Here is a 27,226-nt window from a genome sequence, read left to right as displayed (position 1 = left end):
TCTGAGTTACCACTTTCTTGGTTTTCTTCCAAGTCCCTGACTGATTCTTCATCTTTGAGGATTCTCCCTTCCTATCGGTCCCTAAATGTTAGGATTGCCAAGGATTCCACCTGGCATTTTGTTCTCATCTATTTTCACTTACTTCCTGGCCAATCTTTTTAATACAGAAATAATAAGCATACTACGGTAACTCTTTAAACTTTAACTCAAGCACATACTTTTCTCAATTCTAGATTAGTCTATCCAACTGCCAAAACTTTGCACAAAGAAATAGGTTAATTTTAAGGCTAATAGTGTTTTGGGGGGGAAAAAGGTCATTTCATTTTTCCACACACACTAATTTATATATGCAAATTTTAATCAAAACCACCAAGCTGAAGAGCTAAAATAGTTACATTACCTAAATTTGGAACCTTTTGTACAACATCTTAAACTAATTGTGTCATCTTTATCGACGAATCAACACCCTCAGCATTTCTAATCCCAATTAATGGTACTGTCAACCACTCAGATTCTAAATCTCTTTGACCTCAATTCACTTATATTCCACTGGGTATCAAGTCCTATTGATTCTACCTTCTAAATACATCTTCATGTCCTCTATATTTTTCATCTGGATAAACATAAAGAGCTTCTAGCCTCTAGTCTCACTATTCCCATCTCAATCCTAATACTACTATCAAAAACGTTATTAAAAAGTATAATGAGGGGCGCCTAGGTGGCACAGCGGTTAAGCGTCTGCCTTCGGCTCAGGGCATGATCCCGGCGTTATGGCATCGAGCCCCACATCAGGCTCCTCCGCTATGAGCCTGCTTCTTCCTCTCCAACTCCCCCTGCTTGTGTTCCTTCTCTCGCTGGCTGTCTATCTTTGTCAAATAAATAAATAAAATCTTTAAAAAAAAAAAAGTATAATGAATCATGGAACACTACATCAAAAACTAATGATGTACTGTATGGTGACTAACATAATAAAAAATTATTTAAAAAAAAGAAAAGAAAAAAATGTTATTAAAAAGTAAACATGAAAAACAAAATAGTAAACATCATATCTCCCTCCTGCCAAAATAACTTCTGTTCGTTTACCCTGCCTTCGGGTTAAAATCCAATCTCCTTAGATAAAGTCTTTCATATTCTGACCCAGACTGACCTTTTCAATCTAATTATTAGACATAGTTGTACATGTACCTTATGCTCCAATCTTATGGACTTTTCCCCAAGTTTCTTAAAACTGATTGAGGCTATTCACACCTGAATTTTTATGGATTTTAAGGCTTTCACTAATGTATGTAAATAATATGGGAAACAAATCTAGATTTTGCAGAATCAATGGATACTGAAGCTTAACCTGATCCATTTCACCACTGGGAGAGAAATACAGACTGCCTTATTAAAAAAAAGTTAGTAATGAGGAATTAATTTTCAAAAGTATAGTAAGAAAATGAACAAATTTAGGGGCACATGGGTGGCTCAGTTGGTTAAGTGGCTGCCTTCAGCTCAGGTCATGATCTCAGGGTCCTGGGATGGAGCCTCACATCTGTAGGGCTCCCTGCTCACCGGACAGCCTGCTTCTCCCTGTCCCTCTGGAGCTCCCCTGCCTGTGCACCGTCACATAAATAAATAAAATCTTTAAAAAAAAGAAAATGAACAGATTTAATATTCAGATAAATACTAAAACTCAAAATTGTTAGGCTACAAATAAAAAACTTAAAATTGATGACTACTTACAGAGAGCATAAATTTAAAATAATTGCTAGATTATATAGGAAATTGTCTCAAATGGTGATAAAATATGAATACTACACAGTAAATGTTCATCAGCCATTCCTACTATAAAGCTAATTTATTTAGCATGGAGTCTACTGAAGTTTCTCTCTCCCTCTGCCCGCCCCCTCTCTCTCAAATAAATAAAATAAAATCTTTCTTAAAAAAACACAAATGTAAATAAATAGGCAGAGTGCTGGCACAAATGACAGAACAAATACTTCTATTTTGGCAAATTGAAGTTTCACACAGAAAACATTAAGCTGTAGGGTTTTGAGTAGTATGAGTTAACACCAGGCAAATGGGAAGCAGAAAAGGTATTATAGTCACAGAAGTACAAAACAACAGTGCCTGTTGGGAAATTATCAGTATTTAGATAGGTCTGAAGCTTAGGAACCACCAGGGACTGGGTCTGAGAAGTTAAATCAACATCACAAACTTTAATGCTAAGGAAAATTTTAAAATTATGCAGTTTCTTAGCAATAAAGTCATCAGCATACCTCCAATATACAAACCTATACAACAGAAATATTTCTATTACAGCACTTAGAACACTTCTCTTTTTAAAGATTTATTTATTTATTTATTTATTTGGGAAGCGCACATGTGTGCAAAGTGGTGGAGGGGTTTGGGGGAGAAAGAATCCCAAGCAGACTCACCACTGAGCATGGAGCCCAACCTGGGTCTCGATTCCAAGACCCTGAGACCCCCACCAGAGCTGAAATCAGAGTCTGACACTCAACTGACTAAGCCACTGAGGCGCCCCTGAACACTTTTGTTTTAAACATATGCTTCCTCCTCTACACTTTTGACCAGCTTGAGAGCCAACGCCATTCAACACATAGCTTTCTCTGAGCCTTTATTTCTAAAACTTAAATGGTATATAATCTTTTATATAGCAAGCGCTAAATAAATGACCAAGTAGGAGTGTATTAAGCAAAAGAAAACATTTCACTGGTTCTCAAAGCAATTAGTCATGTCATAAGATTTCATTACACAAACACGACTTGTGAGTTTGCTATATACATTGATAAGGAAAGCAGATGTCAATATAGTAAATGAAAAAGAGCAGATTAGGGGTGACTGGGTGGCTCAGTCAGTTAACCATCCAACTCTTGATTTTGGCTCAGGTCATGATCTCAGGGTCGTGAGATCGAGCCCTGCATCAGGCTCCGTGCTCAGCACAGACTCTATTTGAGATTCTCTCTCCACCTCTCCCTCTCTCTCTCAAATAACTAAATCTTAAAAAAAAGAAAAAAGAAAAAGAACAGATTAAAGAGTGGTATGCATAACACAATCTAATGTCTATTATAAGCATATATACAATTTTAAAAACCTACTGGGATATTCATTTATTTATTTATTTAAAGATTTTATTTATTTGAGAGAGAAAGAGAGCATGAGCAGGAATGGAGGGGCCGAGGAACAAGCAGGCTCCCCACTGAGCAGGAAACCCAAGGCAGGGCTTGATCCCAGGACCCTGAGATCATGACCTGAGCGAAAGACAGACGCTTAATCAACTGAGCCAGCCAGGCGCCCCTGGGATATTCATTTAACAACAACAAAAAAGATTTGGAGGAGACTATACCAAGAACTTTGGAGCCACACCGTCTATGTTCCGGAGCCACACCATCTATGTTCCAATCAACTCCCAAACACTATGCGACCTCATGCAAATATTTTAATCTTTCTGTGCCTCTACTTTCATAAAATGGGGATAATAATATCCCCATTGGGGCGCCTGGGTGGCGCAGTCGTTAAGCGTCTGCCTTCGGCTCAGGGCGTGATCCTGGAGTCCTGGGATGGAGCCCCACATCAGGCTCCTCTGCTGGGAGCCTGCTTCTTCCTCTCCCACTCCCCCTGCCTGTGTTCCCTCTCTCGCTGGCTGTCTCTCTGTCAAATAAATAAATAAAATCTTTAAAAAAAAAAAAGTTATAAATAAGCATTCAGAACAACGTCTGGCATACAGCAAATGACATGTAACAAGTGTTTCCTAATTATATTTTATTTTTCTTACCGAAAATAAAGTTCTTATCATCACAGACTTTATCTGTACTATAGATCCTAGAAGAACTGGTTTAGGAAAAGGCAACATCCTTGTCTTATAAGGATTTTTAAAACCTTTGTATTCATTTATTCAACAAATATTCATCAAGCATTTCCATATGTCAAGGCTGGTGTTAATAATGTCTTTTATCAAGTGTCTTCCTAGGTCATTATACCCTACAAACTGGGCATCTCCTCTATTTCATAAAAAACAGAGACCATATATTCAGATATATACAATTCCTATTCCTAATCTGGATCTGCATAACTTCTATCTTTAGCGAATTGATCCACATAACTTTTTAGATGCTTCATAAAGTCTTCTACTTTTTTAGCAAAAAAATTTGGAAGATCACTTACTTAAAAAGTACCTAACTTTACATGCTCTAACACTATAGTAATTATAAAAGTTGTAACAAATATGCAGAAGATATGGTAGCTAAAAAATGCAAGTATTTATCAACATAGCAAATACTTAGAATACACTCTTTCTTGTTCAGAAAGACTTTGAGTCCTTATCAGTGGGATATTTTGAGTACATCAGAAAACAGAATGTGGAAATTACATCATTCAGAATTAGTTGTTTTAACAGTACTCATAAAAATGAAATACCAGTCATGACAGAAAATCATAGTGGAAAATTTAAATGAAATTATTTTTGATTGAATACAAACAGATTTATATTTACTACAAAAAATAGATCTTTCACTGTTTTTGGTATAAGGTGTTATATGAATCACAAGAATGTACCTTTAGTACATTATTTTTTGTTTTTAAGATTTTATTTTATTGTATTGTATTGTATTGTATTGTATTTTTTTGTAATCTCTACACCCAGGTTGGGGCTTGAATTTACAACCCTGAGATCAAAAGTCACAGACTCCATTGACAGAGCCAGCCAAGGCGCCCCAAGTAAATCATTAAATTTTAAATAAGCGTATTTATGTGCCATGTACTCTATTAACTTAGTACCACAAAGAATTAAACTTGGGTTCTATTTTCTCATTCCTTCATCACTCTGAAATACCTTAGATAGGATTCCCATTATTTCTCATCTATAAAATGGATAAAGAAAAACTTCTGTTTAAAAACAGTAGAGTTCCGGAGCACCCAGGTGTCTCAGTAAGTTAGCGTCAGCCTTCGGCTCAGGTCATGATCCCAGAGTCCTGGGAAGGAGCCCCGCAACAGGCTCCCTGCTCAGTGGGGAGCCTGCTTTTCCCTTCCCTCCCTACTCATGCTCTCGGTTGCTACTTCTCTCTCTCAAATAAATACAATCTTTAAAAATAAACAAATAAAAACAGTAAAGTTCCTAAATATTTCATAAAGGGTACAGACAAATGTCAAAATTTAAAAGTATATAAATTGTGATTATCAAGCAAGAAAATTTATTCCTATTTGTATCTAAAAGAATCTCACATGACATTTCAAGAGAATTATAATCCTCGATATTGATTAATTACCTGAAAAAGCAAATATATTTTAATGATTGGATTTTTCCACCCACCTCTGAAAATGGTGACTATACAGCTGTGTTGGAATACCAAGAATACGATCATATATAGCTGTAACTTCTCTCAGGTTTCCCTGTTCATTTTCCCAGTTAATATACATTTCCCACAGTCTGTCAGATCGGAAATCTGTTCCTGCAGCTAGAACAGCATGCTCGAAAGTTCTGAAAAATTAAATCACCTCTAACTTATCTTTCTAAGACAAAATCATTTTTAAAATATTAATTCTACACCTTGTAATATATATCAAATCAGTAAGTTGTACAACTGAAACTAATATATGTCAATTATACAATTTTTTTAATTAAAAGTAAAAATAAAACATTTCTAAATTTCAGAAGATCGTGTTAAATTCAAAATTACACTCAACTGCTTCAAGTAGGGAGTAAAGGACAGGAGTTACAAAAAAGTGTACAACAGCTAATTTTTAAAGAGTAAGGAAACATAAAGGAAATATATGTACTTTCATGTAATTTTATCTTACACAGAATTACAATGCAAAATGTACACATTGCAAACATATAGAATGACAATGTAGACACTTAAATATTTGTGAAACTTGAAATGTTTGTCAAATAGATTCTTTACAGCAGAAGACAAAGACAAATTTTATCTCAATTTAAGGAATAATTTTCTGGCAAAATAACTCTCCAAGAAGACACCCAACTGCCTTGTAAGGTAATGAGAAGTATACATATGTTTTAAAACTTTCAGAAGTCTCTCCTCATTCTAAAATTACAGATTACTAAAAAACAACAAAAACAAAACAACACACCACCACCTTGTGTTTTTAAACTACTTAACTCATTTCAAGAGATTTTTGTAAGCAATTTTAATCACTGGATTTGATATCCCAGTGGGATAAAACTTTTAAATACATATTTTCAAAATAATATCTTACAATCAAGAGGGATTTTTAACAATATAAAACTACACTACCTGAATTAATCTACAACTTTAATACAATTCCAATCAAAGCTCCAACAAATCTGAGTGGAACAGGTTAAAACAAATTTTAACATTCAGCTAACATACAAAAAGGACAACGCAGAGGGCATTTTCCTGAAAGGTATCAAAAGAAATTAGGAAGCTATAGTAATTAAACGTATGGCATTGACCAGGTAACAGAAAAATGGATCACAAAACAATTCCAAGAAAACAAAACAGATCAACATCCATGTGAGAACTTAGTATATGATAAAGAAGGTTATTTTAAATCAATGCAAAAGAGCTGGACAAAATAAAAGGTTAATCTATGACTTACAAAAGACACACTTAAATGCCAGATGAATAACAAAGAAAACTTAAAAAAAGAAGAAAATACCAGATTTATATATTCTTGGCAAGACAGGCAGAAGACTCAGACACCAATAAAAGATTAAAGGTTAAACCACACTAAGAAAAAAAAAGAAAAAGACGATAAATAGACATCCTAAACAAAGCTTAAAAATGTGCTAAAACTGGAGGATGTTAACACACACACTAAGGATTAGGAGTATGTGTATATGCACGCATGCACCCATGTATATGTCTGTGTCTGAGGTTCTCAAGTCAGTAAAATACATGTTACTGCCCCTGCAGAATCCCAAAATGATTCAGAAAATTAAACCACGAGGCACTAAGAAAAATGGAAGAAGTTGGGAGAGGAAATATGATAATAAGGTAATGAACTAAAGTGAGGATGTTTACAAGAAGGTCACCTTAAGGAATGGTAAGAGACCTTAAACCTCCTTTCCTGCCCAGCTATGGGATTTCCGGAGCTAGGTATACATTCCCAGGCTGATCAGATGATCCTTCAATGAGAAACCGCCTGGCGCAGTAGTAAAATATGAGGGTACCAACACTGGGATAGTCCCAACAAAACCTGAGTGGCCATGATCACCCTACTGTGAAGCCCACCAAGCCAGCTAATAACACCCTCCATGTAAAACACACAGAGCTCACACTCAGTTTATTAAAATCTAATCTTTTTTTTAAAGATTTTATTTATTTATTTGAGAGAAAGAGAGAGACAGAGCGAGCGCCTGCTTGCACAAGCAGGCTCCCTTCTGAGCAGGGCTCAACATGGGGCTCGATCCCAGGACCCTGGGATCGTGACATGCACTGAAGGCAGATGCTTAACCAACTAAGCCACCCAGGTGCCCCTAAAATCTAATCTTTAGCATGAATAGAAATCCAGAAATCAGACAAGTCAGAGATGAAAACAAGTAAACAAAAACACTTCAGAGAAAACTATGCTGGGAGCAGAGGATAACTTTAACACTCCTTAATACTTTTTAAAAAATAATAAAAAGATATTAAGACATATAACAAGAATAGGAAGATACAAGAAAAGGAACAATAAACAAAAAGATTCTTGGACTTTAAAAAAATGATAGCAGGTATTAAAACTGCAATACAAGGGCCCAGGAAATACCTCAAAAAGCCAAACAAAATCTGACACGTAAAAAGTAAAAAAATAAGAAAATTAAATGATTAAAACAGAAGATCCAATGTCCAACTATTAAAAAACAATAGAGAAAACCATAGGAAGGGAATTATCAACATAACAATATACACGATAATAATATGATTTTTAAATTTTATTATATTTTTTAAGCAAACTCTACACCCAACATGGAGCTCAACTCATGACCTCAAGATCAAGAGCTGAATGCTATACTGACTGATCCAGCCAGGCACCCCAATAAGAACATTTCTCAGAAGAGAAAGACATGAGCACCCTTGATTGAAAAGGCCCACTAGTAAGCACAATGAATTAGAAAAAGAAAACCCAAATCAAGGCATATCATTATAAAACTGCATTTTAAAAGCTTCCATGAGGAAAAACAAGTCACACAAAGGGAATCCAGAGAGTTATCATACTTCTCAGTAACAACAACCAGAAGCTATACGAGAATGGAGAGATGCCTTCAAAGCCCTAAGGAAAAATTACTTCCCCAACTCAAAATTCTATACCCCACTGGATCGTCAACTGGGTGTTTCAGACTTACAAAATCTTTTTTTTTTTTTTTCATCCCAAGCATCCTTTATCAAGAAGTTACAGGATGCACGCCTCTAAAGATAGGCAGCAGGCAAGAAAAAACAGGATCTAATAAATTCTCAAAATTAGAGCTTGAAACCCAGGAAAGAAGTAAAGGTTATCTCCTAGATTCATGATGAGGAAATCTCAAAATAACTGCTCTATGGCAGAAACAGAACAGAGCAACCAATCCAAACTACAGAAGAGAAGGATCCAAGAGGGATTCCCCCCAAAAAGAAGGGTAAAAAATGGAATTTACAAACTTCAGAGTAAAATTCCCTTTCACAATTTTCAGATTAAATAGAATAACACTAGATATATAAATTTTTTAGCTTCCAAAAAATGCACACAGTATTTGTACCTTGTGGAAAGTCAGTGGTCACTGTTGGAGGGGGTAGGAAATTTTAAATGTTCAAAGAAAACTAAGCAAGTAGGAAAAAGGAGGGGAGGGTAAAAAGGGGTAATTAACTCCAGGAAAAATAAAAGGCTCTATATTGGAAAAATAAGAAATGGGAAAACAGGGTATAAGTGAACTAAAAATCCCATCTACCAAACAAAATCATAGTGTAATGAAGAGACAGAAAGAACAGTAAAGAGCTACTATTATAAACACGTAGGAAAATATAAGAAACAGCTAAAATACTTGAAGAGGGGTGGAGGGACTGCTTTTTGTTACAAGCAGCTTAACACTGACTTTTTAAACTATATTCACATACTTTGGTAAAAATAAAAACCAAAAACACATTTTAACATTCCTATAATCAATAAGAAAAGGACAATCCAAAAGTAAAATAAGCAAATGATATGAACAGGCAATGAGCAAATGCCTTATACAAGTATACGAGAAGATGGCAAACTGGGACGAGCAATCTAGAGATATGCAAGCTAAAATAATGAGATATCACTGGAGGTTAAAGAGAATGCAGCACAACCATGGGAAAATATGACTACTCTTCATATACTGCGGGAGTTTAAAATTGATACCACTTTTAAAAGAACATTTGATAAGTTAGTTGTGCGCTCTCTTTGACAAAAGTTCATTTCTCTAAGTCAATCAGAGAAAGACAATTATTATATGATATCATTGATATGTGGAATTTGAGAAACAAGGCAGAGGATCACAGGGGAAGAGAGAGAAAAGAAGAAACCAGAGAGGGAGACAAACCATAAGAGACTTTTAATCTCAGGAAACAGAGGGTTGCTGCTGTGGAGGGGGGTGGGAGGGATGGGTTGGATGGGTGATGGACATTGCAAAGGTTATGTTACGTGGTGAGTGCAGTGTATTGTGTAAGACTGATGAATCACAGACCTGTACCGCTGAAACAAATAATACATATGTTAATAATAAATAAAATAAATAAAAATTTTTAAAAAGTTCCATTTCTAGCATGCTCTAAATGATGACTAATACAGACATGTTTACTGCACCACTGATTATTTCCTATAAATAAGGACGTCAAATACAAAACAGTACTTTGATACCACAAAATACTTTTGCAATGCTTAAAATATTACAATGTTATAGTTTTAAAAATCAAATATGTACAATACACACATATGTATGCACATCCGTATGTATATGAAAGAACACACAATTCATAAACCACGGAGGGAATGGGATTGGGAACCTAAGGAACGGGAGTGTGAAATGAGGACATTATTATCTGCAATTTTTATAATCATGCATAAGTTTATTACATGTATCACTTTTTTAAATAGTGAAAAAGAACTGTATGTTAAACATTCGGTTTAGCATGAATAGTTCGATTATCAACATCAGAATACTTGATTTATTTCTACTTTGAAGATATCTGAATATCAATTTTTAGCATACCCTCTTATTGTACTGTTTGTCTCAGGATCACCAGGGTCCAATGTTTCTTTTAAGAAGTTTATATAATGTATCCATAGGTCAACACTAAGAGGTATTGCCTGAAGCCCCCGACGATACACCTAAGAAGAAAACAACAAACTGTACTTCAAATATTTAATTATTTCTTAACAGAGAGGCAACACTGTGTTATCCGGTGAACCTTAGAAATACTAATTACTGGAATTTTGTTTAAATAATCTACCATTACCATTTGGGTGGAGGTTGGATAGAACATGGCAATGTTCTGATCCCCACGTGCAGAGTCTTGATCTTCAAAGCGCAGCAGTCCCTGCATTCTGACCGGGTTGTGTGGGCAGGCTTTGGGTTACAGACCATAGGGCACAGACCCATTAGAGCATCAATGACAGCGTCTGACCAAAAATGCAATAAGACGTAGCAAATGTGACTAGCAAACCAACTATATTGTTTGGAAAATGAGAAATAAATGTAAGTGAGAGAAAAGCCCTGCCCTACTTGTTAAGCTGCAGTGTAATACAGAGGCTTGCACTGCAAAGCTTGACAAACTGTAGAGGTTTAACGCACCTGCCAACAAAGAGAGAAAATATTAGCTACAAATGCCACAAGAGTGACAAATGCAAATAAAATACCCTATAAAATTGTTTGACCATAAATCGTAGGTACTGCCAGCCAAAAAAAAAAAGTCTTTGTTTTGTTATTATTTGGCTTACAGTACCTAATGGAGATAATTTTATTCAGTAATGTACGCACCTCATCTGATTGTTTAATGTTGTCATGCCGCTTTTCAAGGTCTGCATACTTTTTCCAGTAACCATAGCAATACGGATAGTGTATGAAAAATTTGTCAAACGCTTTCCTGGCAGCCATCAAGTGATTCTGATGAAAATAAAACAAGGTGTTTAAAAATCTTGGGAAATTTGTGTCACAAAAATATTTATTCTTTCTTCCAAATGTATTAGCTCAAATAAAATAAACTGGCAGATTTAAAAACCACACACACAGCTGATCTTTTTCTTGCATATTACAGTCTTATCCTTTGAAACAAAAGGAAGTAATTCTGTCAAATAGCAAGGTAACTTTTTATTTCAGTAATTATACACACACATGCACACACACACCAATTATTACAAATATTACTTTGTACTAATATTGACAAATATGTACGAATGTTATGAAAGTTATTTTTAAAACTAAAAAATGTACATATCCAATGTTATTCAACTTAATCTGAAAATTATAAAAGAGGCAACTTTAATTACAAAACAGTGAACCTCATCTGATATTACTTGATTAATCTGTCCCTTCTAGTTCCATTTAAATAGTTACTAACCTCCTGTTCTACATACTGAAGCAAATATACCCAGCCTGTAAAATCCTGAGGATTGTTTTCTACAGTTTTCCAAAATTTTTCATATTCTGGAGGGAAGTTTGCTTCCGTTTCTGTCACTGGAAGGTCCACAGCATTTGCTATTTCATTTTCTTCTGCAGCTGCATTCACATTAGGAGATCCATCAGGGGACTGTTCCATTTCGGTAACATTCATTATCTCAGTACTGAAATCAGCAGATTGTTCTACCACTACCTCTGAACTGTTGCCTGTGCTGCCATTACTAGAATTTCTGTACTCATCCATGTGAGAATTTTGCATAGTTGTTTATTTTGTCTTCAGTTAATGATCTGTGGAAACACAAATAAGAGGAACATCTTCCAAATGTTTATTTGGCATCATCAAAACCACCTTTTAAAAGCCCCAGTTAGCTATTAAAGGAATATATTAATTTCATTCTTGAGCTCTGAACAATGGAACCAATGAATCAAAGAATATGTGTATATTAAATCTGGGAAGATGTTGAAATTTTATCTCTAGAAAAATTGCATTAGCCATGTGGCAAGACACTTTCAGTTGCCTATCCAATATCCCCTCTCACCATCTTCCTAATGAAACACTGTTTTTGGTCAGAGTAGCAATATATCTAGCCCCATCAGGGAATCATGACACTGCAAAGGATATCTGCTGTAGAGCTCTGGGAAAGATTCTGCTTTTCTGAGAAAAAGGGACAGTCACAAATAGTGCAGGTTCTACCACTTTCTTATCACCTTGAATGTGAACATATCTAAAACAACCTATGTTCTTAAAGCAGTCAATAAGGGATTGGCAAGGAAAATTAAGAAATGCCAGCCCTCACACCACCAGCTACTATTAACACAATCCAAACTTCACACTGTGTGCAGAAAATAAGTCCCTATTTGTTTAAACTACTAGCAATAGACAGATTTTCTATTACTTGCAGACAAATGAAGTCCTAACTGATTAACCCACTAACAATGCATGAAAATGGCCATTCTTCCATCTCTTCTTGTCAGTACTAAGTATCATAAAACCTAATTTTTGTTCGTTTGATTAAAAAAAATAGTACCTCATTGTGATTTGCATTTCTTTAAGAACTAAGAGAAAGCTGAATTCCTATTTTTTTTCTTAAATGCCTTTACATCCTTCATTCATATTTTCTATTACACTACTAATTTTTATTCTTATTGGTTTGTACAAGCTTTCTGTAAACTAAGGAAATAAGATCTTTATATTATACATTATAAAACATTCTGTGAGTTTTTCTTACTAGTTTTTTTGTGTGTATAGAGGGTATCTTGTAAATTCTCAAGCAGATATGAAATCCAAATTTTAAAACATTATTTCAAAATATAGTATGAAGTAAATTTTATCCCAACAAACGAGAAATTTAACATGTTAAATTAGGAGACCTGAGGCTGAATGCCACTGGAAGAATTAACTATAACCAGGTAAATCTAAGGAATGTTAAAAGAGAAGTGGGGGTGGACGCCTGGGTGGCTCAATCGGATGAGCATCCGACTCTTGGTTTCAGTTCAGGTCGTATCTCAGGGTCCTGGGATCAAGCCCTGAATGGGGCTCTGGGCCCAGGGAAGTCGGCTTGAGGATTCTCTCTCTCTCTCCCTTTCCCTCTGCCCCTCCCCCCATTCGTGCACGTGCATGCACTCTCTCCCTCTCAAATAAATCTTAAAAAAAAAAAGTGGGGAAGAAAAGGAGAGAGAAGAGAAAAATAAGGGAAGAGGGGTAGTTTGGATGGAGACAAAAAGTTAATACCTAATGTATGTCTAGTACTATATTACATTCCTGGTAGAGAATACTTAAGTATAAGATAAAGTCCTTACTCTAGGGCTTATTAATTCACTGGAGTTCAAAAACAGGCAAAACAGAAAGAGAGAGAATTTTAAATGAAACAAAGTCAAAGTTTAGAGAAATCAACTGAAAATTATAGCTATCTAGAAGAGCTTCAGGAAATACAAAACTGGGTCTTAACTTTGAAAAACAATAAGCTTTAGAGCAATAGAAAAAGAGTTAATTATTTCTGAGTAGAAAAAAGCCTACTTGACAGAAAAATCCTTCTTGACAGCAAACAGGTAGAAATTAGAATTGATTTGAAGATGAAAGAGAAACCAACCAGAATGAACAGGTTTTATACTGGGGAAGAGAAAGTATAAGCAGCAAAGCAAGCAGGACAGAGCCAGAGGAATTTGAGAAGAAATGAAAGAAATATATCTACAGAGGCACCTGATAAGAAATAATACAAGAAGCAAACCTAGTTGCTACACAGTAAAAAAGAATCCAAAGTATTAGACTATCAGAAAAAATAAGTTCCCTTCCCATTAGCTTTTCCAGGTTTGAGCCATTTGAGGCCCTAGAAAAAGGCAAAGAAGTTCTCAATTTATTTTTTTTCTCTTTTTCCCCTTCTTTAAAAAAAGACACATTTGAAGATTAATTTTCCATATGCAAATTAAATTAGTTATGGGTTTGTGTCTTTTGATTTCAAAGTCCCTGTCAAACAAAAAAATGTTGGTTGATACATTCTGGGTCATTTACTACCAGCCCTATTCTAATTGCATACTTAAGTGGGACATAATGGTTTCTTCTGCAATCAGCAAATTTACCACTCCCCTTCATCTTGAGATTATCAATTACTCCACACCCTGCAATTAAAATCTTGTAAAAAAGAATTAAGAACATCATCCTTACCCTTAGGGAGATCACTTTTCTGATTACTCCAAAAATCACAGAGCCAAAAAAAGAATAAAGTTACTTTTTTAATAAATTATTCCAACATATTCTTCATAATGTGGCAATTAGCTAGTCCTGCTTCACTCTTGACAGCAACCAATAACTTAAAATTAGCAACATGAAAGAGCAAAGGGACAAAAAATATCAAAAGGAAGGAGACAACTGTGGTTTCAGCATACAAACAAACCAACAGAACAGAACAAAGACCCCAGAAATAAACTTTTGCATGTGTAGTTAAATGATTTTCAACAAGAGTACCAACATCATTCAACAAAGAAAGGGCAGTCAATTTAACAAAAGGTGCTGGGAAAACTGGATATTCACAAGCAGAACAATGAAGTTGGAGCTTTACCTTATACCACATACAAAAATTAATTCAAAATGGATTAAAAGCCTGAATGTAAAACCTAAAAATATAAAATTTTTAGAAGAAAACATAGGTGTAATCTTCATGATATTGGACTTGGCAATGATTTCTTGGAAATGACACCAAAAACAAAGGGAACAAAAGTAAAAACAGACAAATGGGCTACATCAAAGTTTAAAACTTTTGTGCACCAAAGAACACAATCAACAGAGTGAAAAGACAACATAAGAATAGGAGGAAATATTTGTAAATCTTATATCCAATTACGGGTTAATATCCAGGATATATAAAGAACTACAACTCCGCAAAAACAAAAAAAAATAACTTGACTTAAAAATGCGCAAAGGACTTCAACAGACTGTCTTCAAAGATGATATACAAATGGCCAACAAGCGTATGAACAGATGCTCAACATCACTAATCATCAGAAAAACGCAAATCAAAATCACAGTGAGGTAACACATCACACCCATTATGATACCTACTATCAAAAAAACCCAGAAAATAACAAGTCTTGGCAAGGATGAGACACTGGAATCCTTGTACACTGTTGGTGGGATTGTAAAATGATGCAACTGCTACAGAAAACAGTATGGAGGTTCCTGAAAAAATTAAAAATAGAACTACTATGTGACCAAAGAATCCCACTTGGTATATATCCAAATTAACTAAAAGCAGGGACTCAAAGAGCTACTTGCACACCCACATTCATAGGAGCACTATGCACAACAGCCAAAAGGAGGAAGCAACTCACATATCCATTGACAGATGAATAAACAAAATGTAGTATACACAAGGGAATATTACTCAGCCTTTAGGGATTTTTTTAGAGAGGGAAAAAGAGAGAACAACAGAGAGAGAGCGTGTGCATGCAAGGGGAGAGGGGTGGAGAGAGACTCTTAAGCAGGCTCCACGGCCCACCATGGAACCAAAGCAGGGCTCAAGCTCTCAACCCTGAGATCACAACCTGAGCCTAAATCAAGAGTCTGATGCTTAAAAAAACTGAGCCACTCAGGCGCCCCTATTCAGCCTTTAAAATGAAAATCCTGTCATAGTCTATATGGATGAAACTTGAGGACATTATGCTAAGCGAAGTAAGCCAGTCACAAAAAAAAGACAAACACTGTAGGATTCTACTTATGTGAGGTATCTAGAGTAATCAAAGTCATAGAAACAAAGCAGAATGCAGTTACCAGGGAATGGAGTGAGGGAGAAAAGGGGAGTTGTTTAATGAGCATAGTTTCAATGAAAAGTTCTGGTAATTTGTTTACAACCATGTAAATATATTTAACACTACTGAACTATACACTTAAAAACAATTAAGACAAATTTTATGTTATGTGGTTTTTGTCACCAAAAAATAGGTAAGACAACAGCTTAATTATAACTAAATTAGGAAATATAAAGTACAAAAGACTAGGAATTAAAATTCCTTTTTTTTTTTTTTTTTTACGATTTTGAGAGAGAGAGACTGAGATAGCAAGAGAGATCATGAATGGGGAGGAGAGGGAGAAGCAGGCTCCCTGATGAGCAGGGAACCTGACATGGGGCTCGATCCCAGGACCCTAGAATCATGACCTGAGCCAAAGGCAGACACTTAACCGACTGAGCCACCCAGGTACCCGTCCAAATCCTTCTTTCATCATAAGATATAGTACGGTAAATATTAGAATGAACAGGGGGTAAGGGGAGTCAGTCCTACTTCTCTTCCTTAACAGCATCTGATCCTACCTAGGTCAGTCTTACTTTCCTCACTTCTAAATTAGGGAATTCGGGACTAATAATACTTGCATAGGGGCTGTTGAGAACACTGGATGAGATAAACGCATGTGGAAGTCCATAAATTTACATAAATGAAAGTATCAGTGCAAACAACAAAATCCTCAAATAGCATTTTCCGATCCTGATGTTGTACTTTATAAAATAACTAAGGAAAAGAAAAAAGAACTTCACAATGCACTTAAATTTTTTTGCGGAAGTTTTAAGAGCAGGAAAAAAAGCTGCTGACTGTGACTTTACAAAACTAGCAGAAAACAGAGTAGGGGCACCTGGGTAGCTCAGCCTGCTTCTTCCTCTCCCACTCCCACTGTTTGTGTTCCCTCTCTCACTGGCTGTCTCTCTGTCAAATAAATAAAATCGAAGGAAGGAAGGAAGGAAGGAAGGAAGGAAGGAAGGAAGGAAGGAAGGAAGGAAGGAAGGAAGGAAGGAAGGAAAGAAAGAAAGAAAGAAAGAAAGAAAGAAAGAAAGAAAGAAAGAAAGAAAGAAAGAAAGAAAGAAAATAGAATTTATCTGGAGGTCTATCTTATTTCTTGATTTTTCAATTTTAGACATTTTTTGCTCTTACTATTAGAGAAGATTAGAATTTAGTTATTATACCAAACATACCTCCACAACTTCCCTCTCACATACATGGTCCAATTTCAATCTAGAGTTAAACCAACATTGAGGTTTACATCAGTATGCCTATGTAAACATTTTTTTCAAGCTATTTTGTATACTATAATTACATTTCCTTGCTTCTACCTCTTTAAATCTTTCCTCATTATTTTCATATGCTTGATTGTCTTTGAAAACTGATCTCAAACTCCTGAAGAGCGCTTATAAAAGTTCTTCAAAAACAACCTATACTCGGGGTGCCTGGCTGGCTCAGTTGGTAGAGCATGTGACTCTTCACTGATACTTTCATTTATGGTCATGAGTTTGAGCCCCACATGTGGAATAATTTACTTAAAATAAAAGCAAAAAAAAAAAAAAAACAACTGACCCTCATACTGTCAAAGTCCATTTTCCCTTCAGGAGACATCCTGTTTGAAACCATCTAACCCTCTCCAGCAATCCAGACTGGTTTGTCTTATCTAAGTTTGTCTGTTCACTTTGACCCAGGGAATTCCTTTCAGTCTTTTCCAGCTGAATCTCATGTATAACAGCCAAAATCTTTTTCATTCTTGATTTATTCCCTCTTCTGAAGAATCATTTCTATAAACTTCTGAAAAAGAGCATGTGGGGTGAAAAAATTAAGACTTTTCAATTCTAAAATCCTCATAACTGAATGACAGATTGTCTAAGTATAAAATTCTAGAATGAGGGGCGCCTGGGTAGCGCAGTCGTTAAGCGTCTGCCTTTGGCTCAGGGCGTGATCCCGGCGTTCTGGGATGGAGCCCCACATCGGGTTCCTCCGCTGGGAGCCTGCTTCTTCCTCTCCCACTCCCCCTGCTTGTGTTCCCTCTCTTGCTGGCTGTCTCTCTGTCACATAAATAAATCTTTAAAAAAAAAAAAAATTCTAGAATGAAAATAATTGTTTCTTTCGAGTTTTAAAGGGAGGCGCCTGGCTGGGTCAGTCGGTGGAGCATGAGACTCTTGATCTCAGAGTGGTGAGTTTGAGCCCTATGTTAAGCATAGAGATTTCTTTAAAAAAAAAAAAAAAATTTTTTTTTTTCTTTTGAAGGAATTTTTTGTTTCCTAGCATAGGGTGTTGCTATTTTTTTTAAAGATTTATTCATTTGACGGGCGCCTGCGTGGCTCAGATGGTTAAGCACCTGCCTTCAGCTCAGGTCACAATCTCTAGGTCCTGGGATCAAACCCCACGTAGGGCTCCCAGCTCAGTGTGGAGTCTGCTTCTCCCTCCCCCTCCCCCCCTGCTTGTGCTCTCTCCCTCTCTCAAATGAAGAAATAAAATCTTAAAAAAAAAAAAAAGGTTTACTCATTTGAGAGAGTGCGTGCATGAGCACAGAGGGGAGGGGCAAGGGGAGAGGGAAGGAGGAAGGAAGAGAAAGAGAGAGTCCCAAGCGGACTCCACCCTGAACACAGAGCCCAACACAGGGCTCAATCCCACAACCGCAAGATCACAACCTAAGATGAAACCAAGAGTTGGATGCTTAACCTACGGTGCCATCCAGGCGCCCCCTGAGTGCTGCTATTGAGAAAACTCCTCTATATGGGACCTGTTTTTTTCCCCATGGTAGTGTTTAATCCAGGTGTTCTGAAATTCCAAAATGATGTGCCTTAAGGTAAGTCTTTTCGACTCATTCTGCTGGCATTCATTCAGAAGGCCTATTCTAATCTAGATATTTACATCATTCAATTCTTATATTCCAAATTTATCATTTATGTGATAATTTTCTTCCCTTGGTTTTCTCTGTTATCTTTGTTGAACTCACATCACTCAGGTGTTGGATGTCCTAGACTAATCCTCTACTTTTCTTACCTTTTCCTATATTTTTCCCCATCCCTTTGACTCGTTCTATTCTGAGATCACTTTACTAGATTTTTAATACATGACTCAAAATTTTAATTCCCCTTTTTCACTCTGAATAATCCATTTTATAGTCTCCTATTCTTGTTTCACTGGTGCAGTATCTCCTGCTCTCTCTCTATAAATCACTTTTAAATTTTCTTCTGTTCTCAGCACTGTCTCTTCTAAGTGTTTTTTTGATTATTTGTTTTGGTCTCTCAATAGAGTGATCTTCAAACTGCTGTTCAAGAAGTGTGAGGCATCACACAAAATCAGAAACTAGATAAAACTTGAACACTGGTGAGCCTCAGTGCAGGATGGCATTCTATTGAAGGAGAACTCACTAAATGTCACTGCTTGCATCATTTCCCTGGTGTTAAGTTTTTCCAAAGAAGAACGTTCCAACTTAAAAATATATAAAGAAGGCAACAAGCATTTTGGGAGCAAAGAAGAAAAACAGTGCTAGTGATCTCACCATTCAATATGTAAACTTTCATTCAATTTCCCATTTTCATTAAGACCCTTCACCCCTGTCCCAACTCCTACCAGCTGTGTGAAACTTCTCTGGTGCCACCCTTTTCAAATAATAAACATTTAGGTTTTTGCTGGCTATACTATATGGAGAAGGAAAATGTAAGGTCTAAAGTACTCCAGACTTTCAACCAATTCAGACTTTTAACCAATCCTCAAATTTTTAGCTCCACTCAGCACTCTCATCCTCAGAGGCACTTGGCAACCAAAATTCCTGAGCCTTTCTGGAGTTTTGTAGGAAGATCCCTCTTACTTCTTAACTTCTCTCTCTGCAGGCACAGAACTGAATGCAGAAAAATGAAAACCTAAGTTCATCAGTTAAATCCAGTTCATCTGTTTCTTCTAAAACATTGTTAATTATTATGTTGAAACTTCCTCTTCTGTCCTCTGTCCTTTCGGGTTTCCACAATTTTATTTTGCTTTTATGTTATCTTACTTATTTTTTATTCTACTGAAATTAGGTTTACAAATTATGCTGAACCCTGTTTATTTTGTATTTTTTTTTTTAAATCTCTAACCATTATCATTTTCTTGTGGAATAATATTCATTCAATAGATATTTAGTGAGCAACCTCTGTATGTCAGGTATTACCGTTCTAAGCACTGGAAATTTACCTGTGAACAAAACAAAGTCCTTACTCTCAAGGAGTTGACATTTTAGTTGAAGAATATAGACATTTCTTAAAAAAAAAAAAAAAAAAAGTAAGTTTACAATATGTACATGGTACTAAGTGCTAAGAAAAAAAAAAAAAAAAAGGAGAGGATGATATAGTAAGAAAGTCAACTATACAGATATATAGAGCAAGAAAATTCCAGGCAGCAGAAAGAGCAAGTTCTGAGACTAGTCTTTGTTTAGCGTGTTCACAGAAACACAGATAAGCAAGAAGGTCCATACCTCTGGATTTGCTTAAATATCGCTCAATTTGGTTTGAGTCCTTCCTAATATTCGGCTTTACTAAGTACGTCACAGTAAATCTTCTCATGTAAATGCCCATTTTTGAAAAGCTATTTCTCTGGGGTTATATTCTCAAATTTCATTATGCCAACATGTAGCACAAACCTTAGAATTAAGTATGTTTTGACCTACCAATAACACTTGTAGATTTTCTCTTAAAGAAATAATGAGGAATCCGCAGGCAACCTATTAGAAGTATTAGACTAACAAAGTTGCTAGATAAAAGAGAAATACATAAAAAAGTGACATTTCTATAGTTAGAAATAATTCTTTTTAAAGGCCATTTTAAAGAATTTATCATTAACAAGAGTGTTCACTGCAGCATTTTTCCTAAGAAAATAAATATCTGTTGGTTCACTATCCAGTCCAGTCCATACCACTCCAATAAAAATATTAGCATCTCATAATGAGCTAGCTGCCACAACCAGTGGTAAGTCTTTATCCTCTTGATTTCTATTAAGCCTCCATTTACTTCTTAAAATTCTTTACCTCTCCAAGAAGCAAATCTATTATGATACCAACCTCCAAATCCCCATACCTCATTTATAATCTTGCCTCTTTCCCACTCTCAAAGTATTTGTTTTGTATCTCTACTATAGCATTCCTATAATGGCTGAAATATATAATCATTATTGGTTCTCCTCCTTCCCTTGGTCATAACGGATAAAGTATCTCTGTTCCTAGCAAAGGTCACATCCTGAACTCGTGATCTGATCATTTCTACCACCCATCTTCTTAAGAATGGTGGTTCTTAAATTATCTTTACTCTCCTGAGTTTCTCTCAGTGTCTCAAATCACTTCCAACAGCATTCAAACATGTAAATGTTTTTCTTCTTCTATATAATAATTCATAACATATATATGACAATTAAGCTCAAAAACAAGTAAAGGGTAATCAGTCATAACCTATGTTAAGGATCTGGATTTTGGGGCACCTGGGTGGCTCAGTTAAGCGTCTGCCTTTGGCTCAGGGCGTGATCCCAGCGTTCTGGGATCAAGCCCCGCATCGGGCTCCCGCTTTGCTGGGAGCCTGCTTCTTCCTCTCCCACTCCCCCTGCTTGTGTTCCCTCTCTCACCGGCTGTATCTCTCTGTCAAACAAATAAATTTTAAAAATCTTTAAAAAAAAAAAAAAGGATCTGGATTTTGTTCTAAGGACAAAGCCAATGAAGTTTTACAAGCTTGTTATCTCTACTTCTGTAACCTCCATTTACTCTTCAATTTAGTTTCTTCATCACTCTCTAAAATCTCCCAGATGCCTTCCTTACCTCCTCTGTTGTTATGTCACCTTCTCGGGGCATCTGACTCTTGATTTCGGCTCAGGTCATGATCTCAAGAGTCCTGAGATCAAGCCTGGTGTGGGGCTCTGTGCTCAGCACAGAGTCTGCTTAAGATTCTCTCCCTCTCCCTCCTCATGCCCGCTCCCACTTTCTCTCTCTCTTAAATAAATAAATCTAGAAAGAAAGAAAGAAAGAAAGAAAGAAAGAAAGAAAGAAAGAAAGAAAGAGAAAGGAAAAGAAAAGAAAAGAAAAGAAAAGGAAAGGAAAGGAAAGGAAAGGAAAGGAAAGGAAAGGAAAGGAAAGGAAAGGAGAGAGAAGAGGCGGGGAGGGAATGTCACCTTCTCAATAAGACCTACCTGGCCAATTCTATTTAAAATTGTAACTTGCTCCCATCCCAGCATACATGATCCCTTTTATCATATTTGATCCCCTTTACCTTCCTCTATTTTTTCTTTTATCCATAATATTATACTCTAACAAAGTAAATAATTTACATATTTAGTATACCCTAACATAAGAATTAACCACCCCCTGCTTTTTATTCACAATACTACTGCTATAGTTTAAGTAATCTTTATCTCCCCCACTAGTATTCTTCAAACTGCAGACTGCTTCAGACCAGCTTTTTCTCCTTTTTTGCAAATGAAAAATGGAAAAAATTTTTATCAGAGTGCTTCACACATAGTAAAGGTATACTATTTTGTGACATTTGCTGTAATTATACAGCACACACACACACACACACACACACACACAATTCAGTTATTGCATACTGAGTTGCCTGGCACACTGAAGACACTTGTGAAAGAATGAATGCATGTCATCATATATTGCTATAATTTTGATAATCCTGAGACACCTTTTACTGAACAAGTATTTTGCTGAATGCCACTTATTCATTTTTAAGAATGGGAAAAACAAAACTAAGATTAAATAATTTGTCAATGGTTATATGGTTAGTAAGGAAAAGAGACAGGATTCAAACCCATCCTAACACCAAAACTCTCCCCGTTCTCTACTAACTTCTGCAGCCAAGAAATTCTACTTTTGCTGAAGTCTGGTTTGGTTTTGTTTTCCAGCTCAGCTCCTTTCCACTTCAAGGCCTTAGTGTACCAAGTTTCTTCAATATGGAACACTCTCCTACCCCTCTACCCCATCCCCCCTTAGAACCCTCAACCTAGCTGAAGTCTACTCATTCTTCTGCATGCGAAGGTTAAACATCACTTCCTAAAAAGTATTCCCATACACTCCAAATTAGTTAGGTTCCCTCAACGATGCTTCCACTGCATTGTCTTTTTCTCCATAGCTCAAATCACATTTGTGGTATTTGTTTGATATCATCTTTCCTACTAGATTACAAGTTTCTTGAGAGTAAGGACCAGATCTACCAATACACAGGGATACAGTATACCCGGAGGCCTAGTACTACACACTCAATTCATTGAATAATAAATAAATAGCATCAGAGTCCTTAGTCTCTCCAGACTAACAGCTAATGTATTACTTTCATAGCCAAATGAGAAGGGGTATAATAAAGTACTTGGGCTTCAGGCGCGCCTGGGTGGCTCAGATGGTTAAGTGTCTGCCTTCAGCTCAGGTCATGATCCCGGGGTCCTAGGATGGAGCCCCCCTGTCGGGCTCCCTGCTCAGCCAGGAGCCTCCTTCTCCCTCTCTCTCTACTATTCTCCCCGCTTGTGCTCTCTTACTCTCTCTGCCAAATAAATAAATAAAACCGTTAAAAAATAAATTAATTAAATAAAGTATTTGGGCTTTAGATTCAGAAAGAATTGAATTAAAGATCTGGCCCAGTTACTCATTAGGGAATACTGAGCAAGATACTTAACCTCTCTAAGCCTCATTCACAAAATAATCACAAATACCTTGCCGTGAAGATTAACTATCCCCTTTATTCACACAGCTATTACTATGATTTAAGAAATTATCATCTCCCGTCTTTTTTTTTTTTTAAGTTTATTTATTTAAGCAATCTCTACACTCAACATGGGGCTCTAACTCACAAACCAGGGATCAAGAGCTGCATGCTTTACTGACTGAGCCAGCCAGGTGCCCCTATTTTATATCCCTTCTTGAGTAATGTTTTTCAAATTTCAAACTGCTTTGAATCAGCTTCTCATTTCTTTTAATGGAAAAATACAGAATTGAAAAATAATATATCAGAGTTCATGCACACATTGAGTACGTATTGTTGAAATACAGAATGCAACTACTGTTTACTGGGATGCAATATTACATGTACAACCTATTACGGGTCGCAGTCAAAAAATCTGAAAAACACTGCTACACTACTACTATGGATAAATTAACATTACTGTAATATTAAATTCAGCAGAATAGAGGCCATGGTTTTATTCACTACTGTGTTCCTAGAACCTAAAACAGTGTCTAGTATATAATAGCACATTAAATCTCTGTTGAAAAAGTGACAAATACGGCCCCAACTTAACTTTTCAAATATTCTAATCCTGCAGTATTCCTCCTCATTGCTATTTACAGAGTCCAATATATTTTTCATGTCCAAACCTTGGCTTACTCTATTCTCTTATACTAACAAAACTTTCCTCCTTTTCTCAACTCACAAACCAATCAATGCCTTTTTACTACATTTCACTTTCTTATAAAATCATATTAGAGGCCTAAAGTCCACAAGCATGAAAGGAAACATGATAAATTATAACATGACTATACAGTACATTAAAAAAATACAGTTCTATATCATACATTCAACTTTTAGTTCAGTTACAGCATACATTAAACATTTCACTAACAATTCAGCATGCCTTCTTAAAATTTAAAAGGCCTTGGGGTGTCTGAGTGGCTCAGTCGGTTAAGCGTCTGCCTTCGGCTCAGATCATGATCCCGGAGTTCCAGAATCAAGCCCCGAGTCAGGCTCCCTGCTTGGCAAGGAGTCTGCTTCTCCTTCTGCCCTTCACCCCACTCGTGCTCACTCGCTCTCTCTCTCAAATAAATAAAACCTTTTTTAAAAAAAATTTTAAAAGGCCTTTTGGAGGATAACCCACACATAATTAAAAATGTAAAGTCTAATTTAATACCTTCTCTCTTAACTCTCTATAGGCACTCAAAATCATACCATGTATTACTCTTTTCATAAACACAGCAACACAAAAAAATCTAAAGTCATCACCAAGGACTAAAAAGTCAGTAGTTTGAGTACTGCAAATCAACTAGCTTTGCAATCTGCAAGTTACTCTGTTCCTCATCCACAGATACGTAATTTGAAGACACAAGTTGTTAAGAAGAGACTATCAGAACCACTGGTTTTGTTCACAGATTGACCTTTTTTAATTTTCCACATATTAAACACTTAATATGTTCCAGAAACTCAACTTCATATACATGTATTTACATAAATGACTGCATCACCCTCAATGACTATTACATAAATGACTGCATACCCCCTCAGGGGGGTACCTGACTTAGGGGGAAAAATCACCACTTGACTGGAACTACTACTTTCTTTCTCCTTTGACTATTTTTCACACACACACACACACACACACACACACAATTCTATGTTTCATGCAGATTAGTTATTAACATACCACAGAAGGTTCGGTTCTTTCTCTTTATTTTTTAAGATTTTTAAATAATCTCCGCATCCACTGTGGGGCTTGAACTCATAATCCTGAGATCAAGAGTCACGGGCTCTATTGACTGAGGCAGCCAGACGCCCCTGTTCTTTAAAACACATGTGTACACACACCTTTTATTATTTGATTTATAAAAATCTTTTTCTTACTCAACTATAGGTAAGCAAGTAAAAATATAACCAAATACTCTGACACTAAAAAAAAATTCTGCTTTTCAATTCTCACTTCAAATATCTCATACCACCTACTAATTAGCCATCTTTGGTCAGCCCCTAATTATTCCAGAGTTCACAATCTAGGAACCAGAGTTCTTGAGCACAACTTCTTTCGTTCACTTTATCCCTACCAGAAGCTGAACAGTGGAAAGTTCCAACTTTTGCAACTCTAGAATGAGGTTATAAATGGGAGGGGGGAGGGGGGTACCTGACAGTTGTTTTTTTTAATCCACTTAAGCTCCCAGAGAGACCAAAACACTTAAGTTCCAATATAAGCTTCATACTTCCCTGTATAAAATTTGTTTTCTTAAGCTTCAACCTTTCCAGCTGTAAAAAAGTTTAATTTCTGAACAGACTGGATCAGATGCCAAATAACCTCAAGTCCTTAAAGAGAAGGCAACAGCAACATCAAACTAAAAACAATTTAATCCACATAAAATAATATGGCATTATAATATCATCAATAACACATTAAGAGCAGTACTACTTATTAAAGATGTGATTTCAGAGCGAGAAAAACACCAGTGTTGGTCTCTGATTACAAAAGGTAAACACTGTTTTTCAATAGGTGTCTTTAAAAGATCCTACTAGGATCTTTAACATCTGTTTTTTCTGATTCTATCCCATGCTGCCAAAAGCTCTGGCTGATCTTTGGGGTGCTGTGACTCAGGGTCTCAACAGTGTGGCTTGTGTAGTCGGAACGCCGAACGCGCCACTACAAGGCGCCCACAAGCTTTTATTAACAGAATTTGAATTCTCTCAATCCTCTGACGGCTCCTACTGAGCCCCTTGCACTTCCCGTCGTCCCCGCACACCGGTTTCCAGCTCTTGGGGAAGCTAGGGCTTCAGACTTAGCCCCCAAAACGCTTCCTAAACCAAGGCGGAGGCCCGCATTTCCCTGCCCTTCATAAGGCGCACTCGTCAGAGAAACGTTTGGTCTAAGAAAAGAAACCTCGCCCTGCTCCACCCAACAGGTGGGAAGGAGAAAGGCACAGACAGCTGGGAGCCGAGGCCAGGCTAGGCCAGGCCTCAAACACGGCGGGAGAGGGAGGCCGCAACCCCAGTGCGGCCTGAAACAAGGTAGGCCCCTTCCTGACCCGCGAATCACCCCCGGCCCCCGCCCAGCCAGTTCCAAGACGCCCGCCCCAGCTGACCTGACGACGGATGCCACTCAGTGCCATGAGCCGCAGTTTGGGCCAACCGAGCCGAAGATGGCACTTCCACCGTCTCCGTCTGTGACCGCAGCAGCCGCCACCAGCACCAGGGCCGCCTCGTCGAGAGCACGGTGCGCATGCGTCTGTGTCCCCGGAGGCGAAGAAGTCACGTGGTAACGCTGCGTGCAGACCTCGCCCTCCGCGGGACCCTGGCTAGGGCCTGGCCCCGCCCCTTTTCCTCCCGTTCCCCCCCGCCCCAGTCTCCGCCCCGCCGCCACCAAAGACCAGGCCGCTGCTCCTGATGTTTTCTGCCCTCTGTGGGGGACTTCCTAAGCCAAAAGATAGTGTTTAGGGCCTTTTACAACCTTGATCTTAAACACAGACAGCGCACCACCCCTCCAAAGGAAAATATTGTCTTTTGGGGGCAAATCTAAGGCTTTCCCAACAATTTCCCAGGTTTTAGCCCTTTACCTAAACATGGACAGAAACTCAGCTTTATTTAAATTTTTATACTTCAGGATGATACAGACTCTGGGTCCTCTCAGGTTTCCTCAAGAAGAAACAACAAAGGGGCGCCTGGGTGG

The 27,226-nt window shown here is 37.0% G+C and overlaps 1 protein-coding gene across 3 annotated transcripts in view; it reads right to left on the bottom strand.

Moving 5' to 3' along the window:
• The window catches only part of PRPF39 (pre-mRNA processing factor 39), a 39,293-nt gene extending 12,513 nt beyond the window's left edge, over nucleotides 1–26,780 (bottom strand). Inside the window, exons 1-5 of one of the 3 annotated variants that reach the window (XM_045799335.2) lie at nucleotides 26,643–26,780; nucleotides 11,520–11,866; nucleotides 10,940–11,065; nucleotides 10,172–10,290; nucleotides 5,312–5,479 (exon numbers count right to left, since the gene is read on the bottom strand). In XM_045799335.2, coding sequence (XP_045655291.1) covers nucleotides 5,312–5,479; nucleotides 10,172–10,290; nucleotides 10,940–11,065; nucleotides 11,520–11,837 — 731 coding nt within the window. In that variant the 5' untranslated portion in view covers nucleotides 11,838–11,866; nucleotides 26,643–26,780. Of the gene's footprint in view, nucleotides 1–5,311; nucleotides 5,480–10,171; nucleotides 10,291–10,418; nucleotides 10,582–10,684; nucleotides 11,068–11,519; nucleotides 11,867–26,642 lie in introns of those variants that run through there. The other 2 variants (XM_045799344.2, XM_045799355.2) reach the window with 2 other exon arrangements.
• Nucleotides 26,781–27,226: the final 446 nt, after the last annotated feature.

The sequence above is a fragment of the Ursus americanus genome, chromosome 35, assembly GCF_024610735.1.
Source record: "Ursus americanus isolate L20-20 chromosome 35, mUrsAme1.1.p, whole genome shotgun sequence".
NCBI lineage: Eukaryota > Metazoa > Chordata > Mammalia > Carnivora > Ursidae > Ursus > Ursus americanus.
This window is presented reverse-complemented; position numbering and strand designations above follow the sequence as displayed.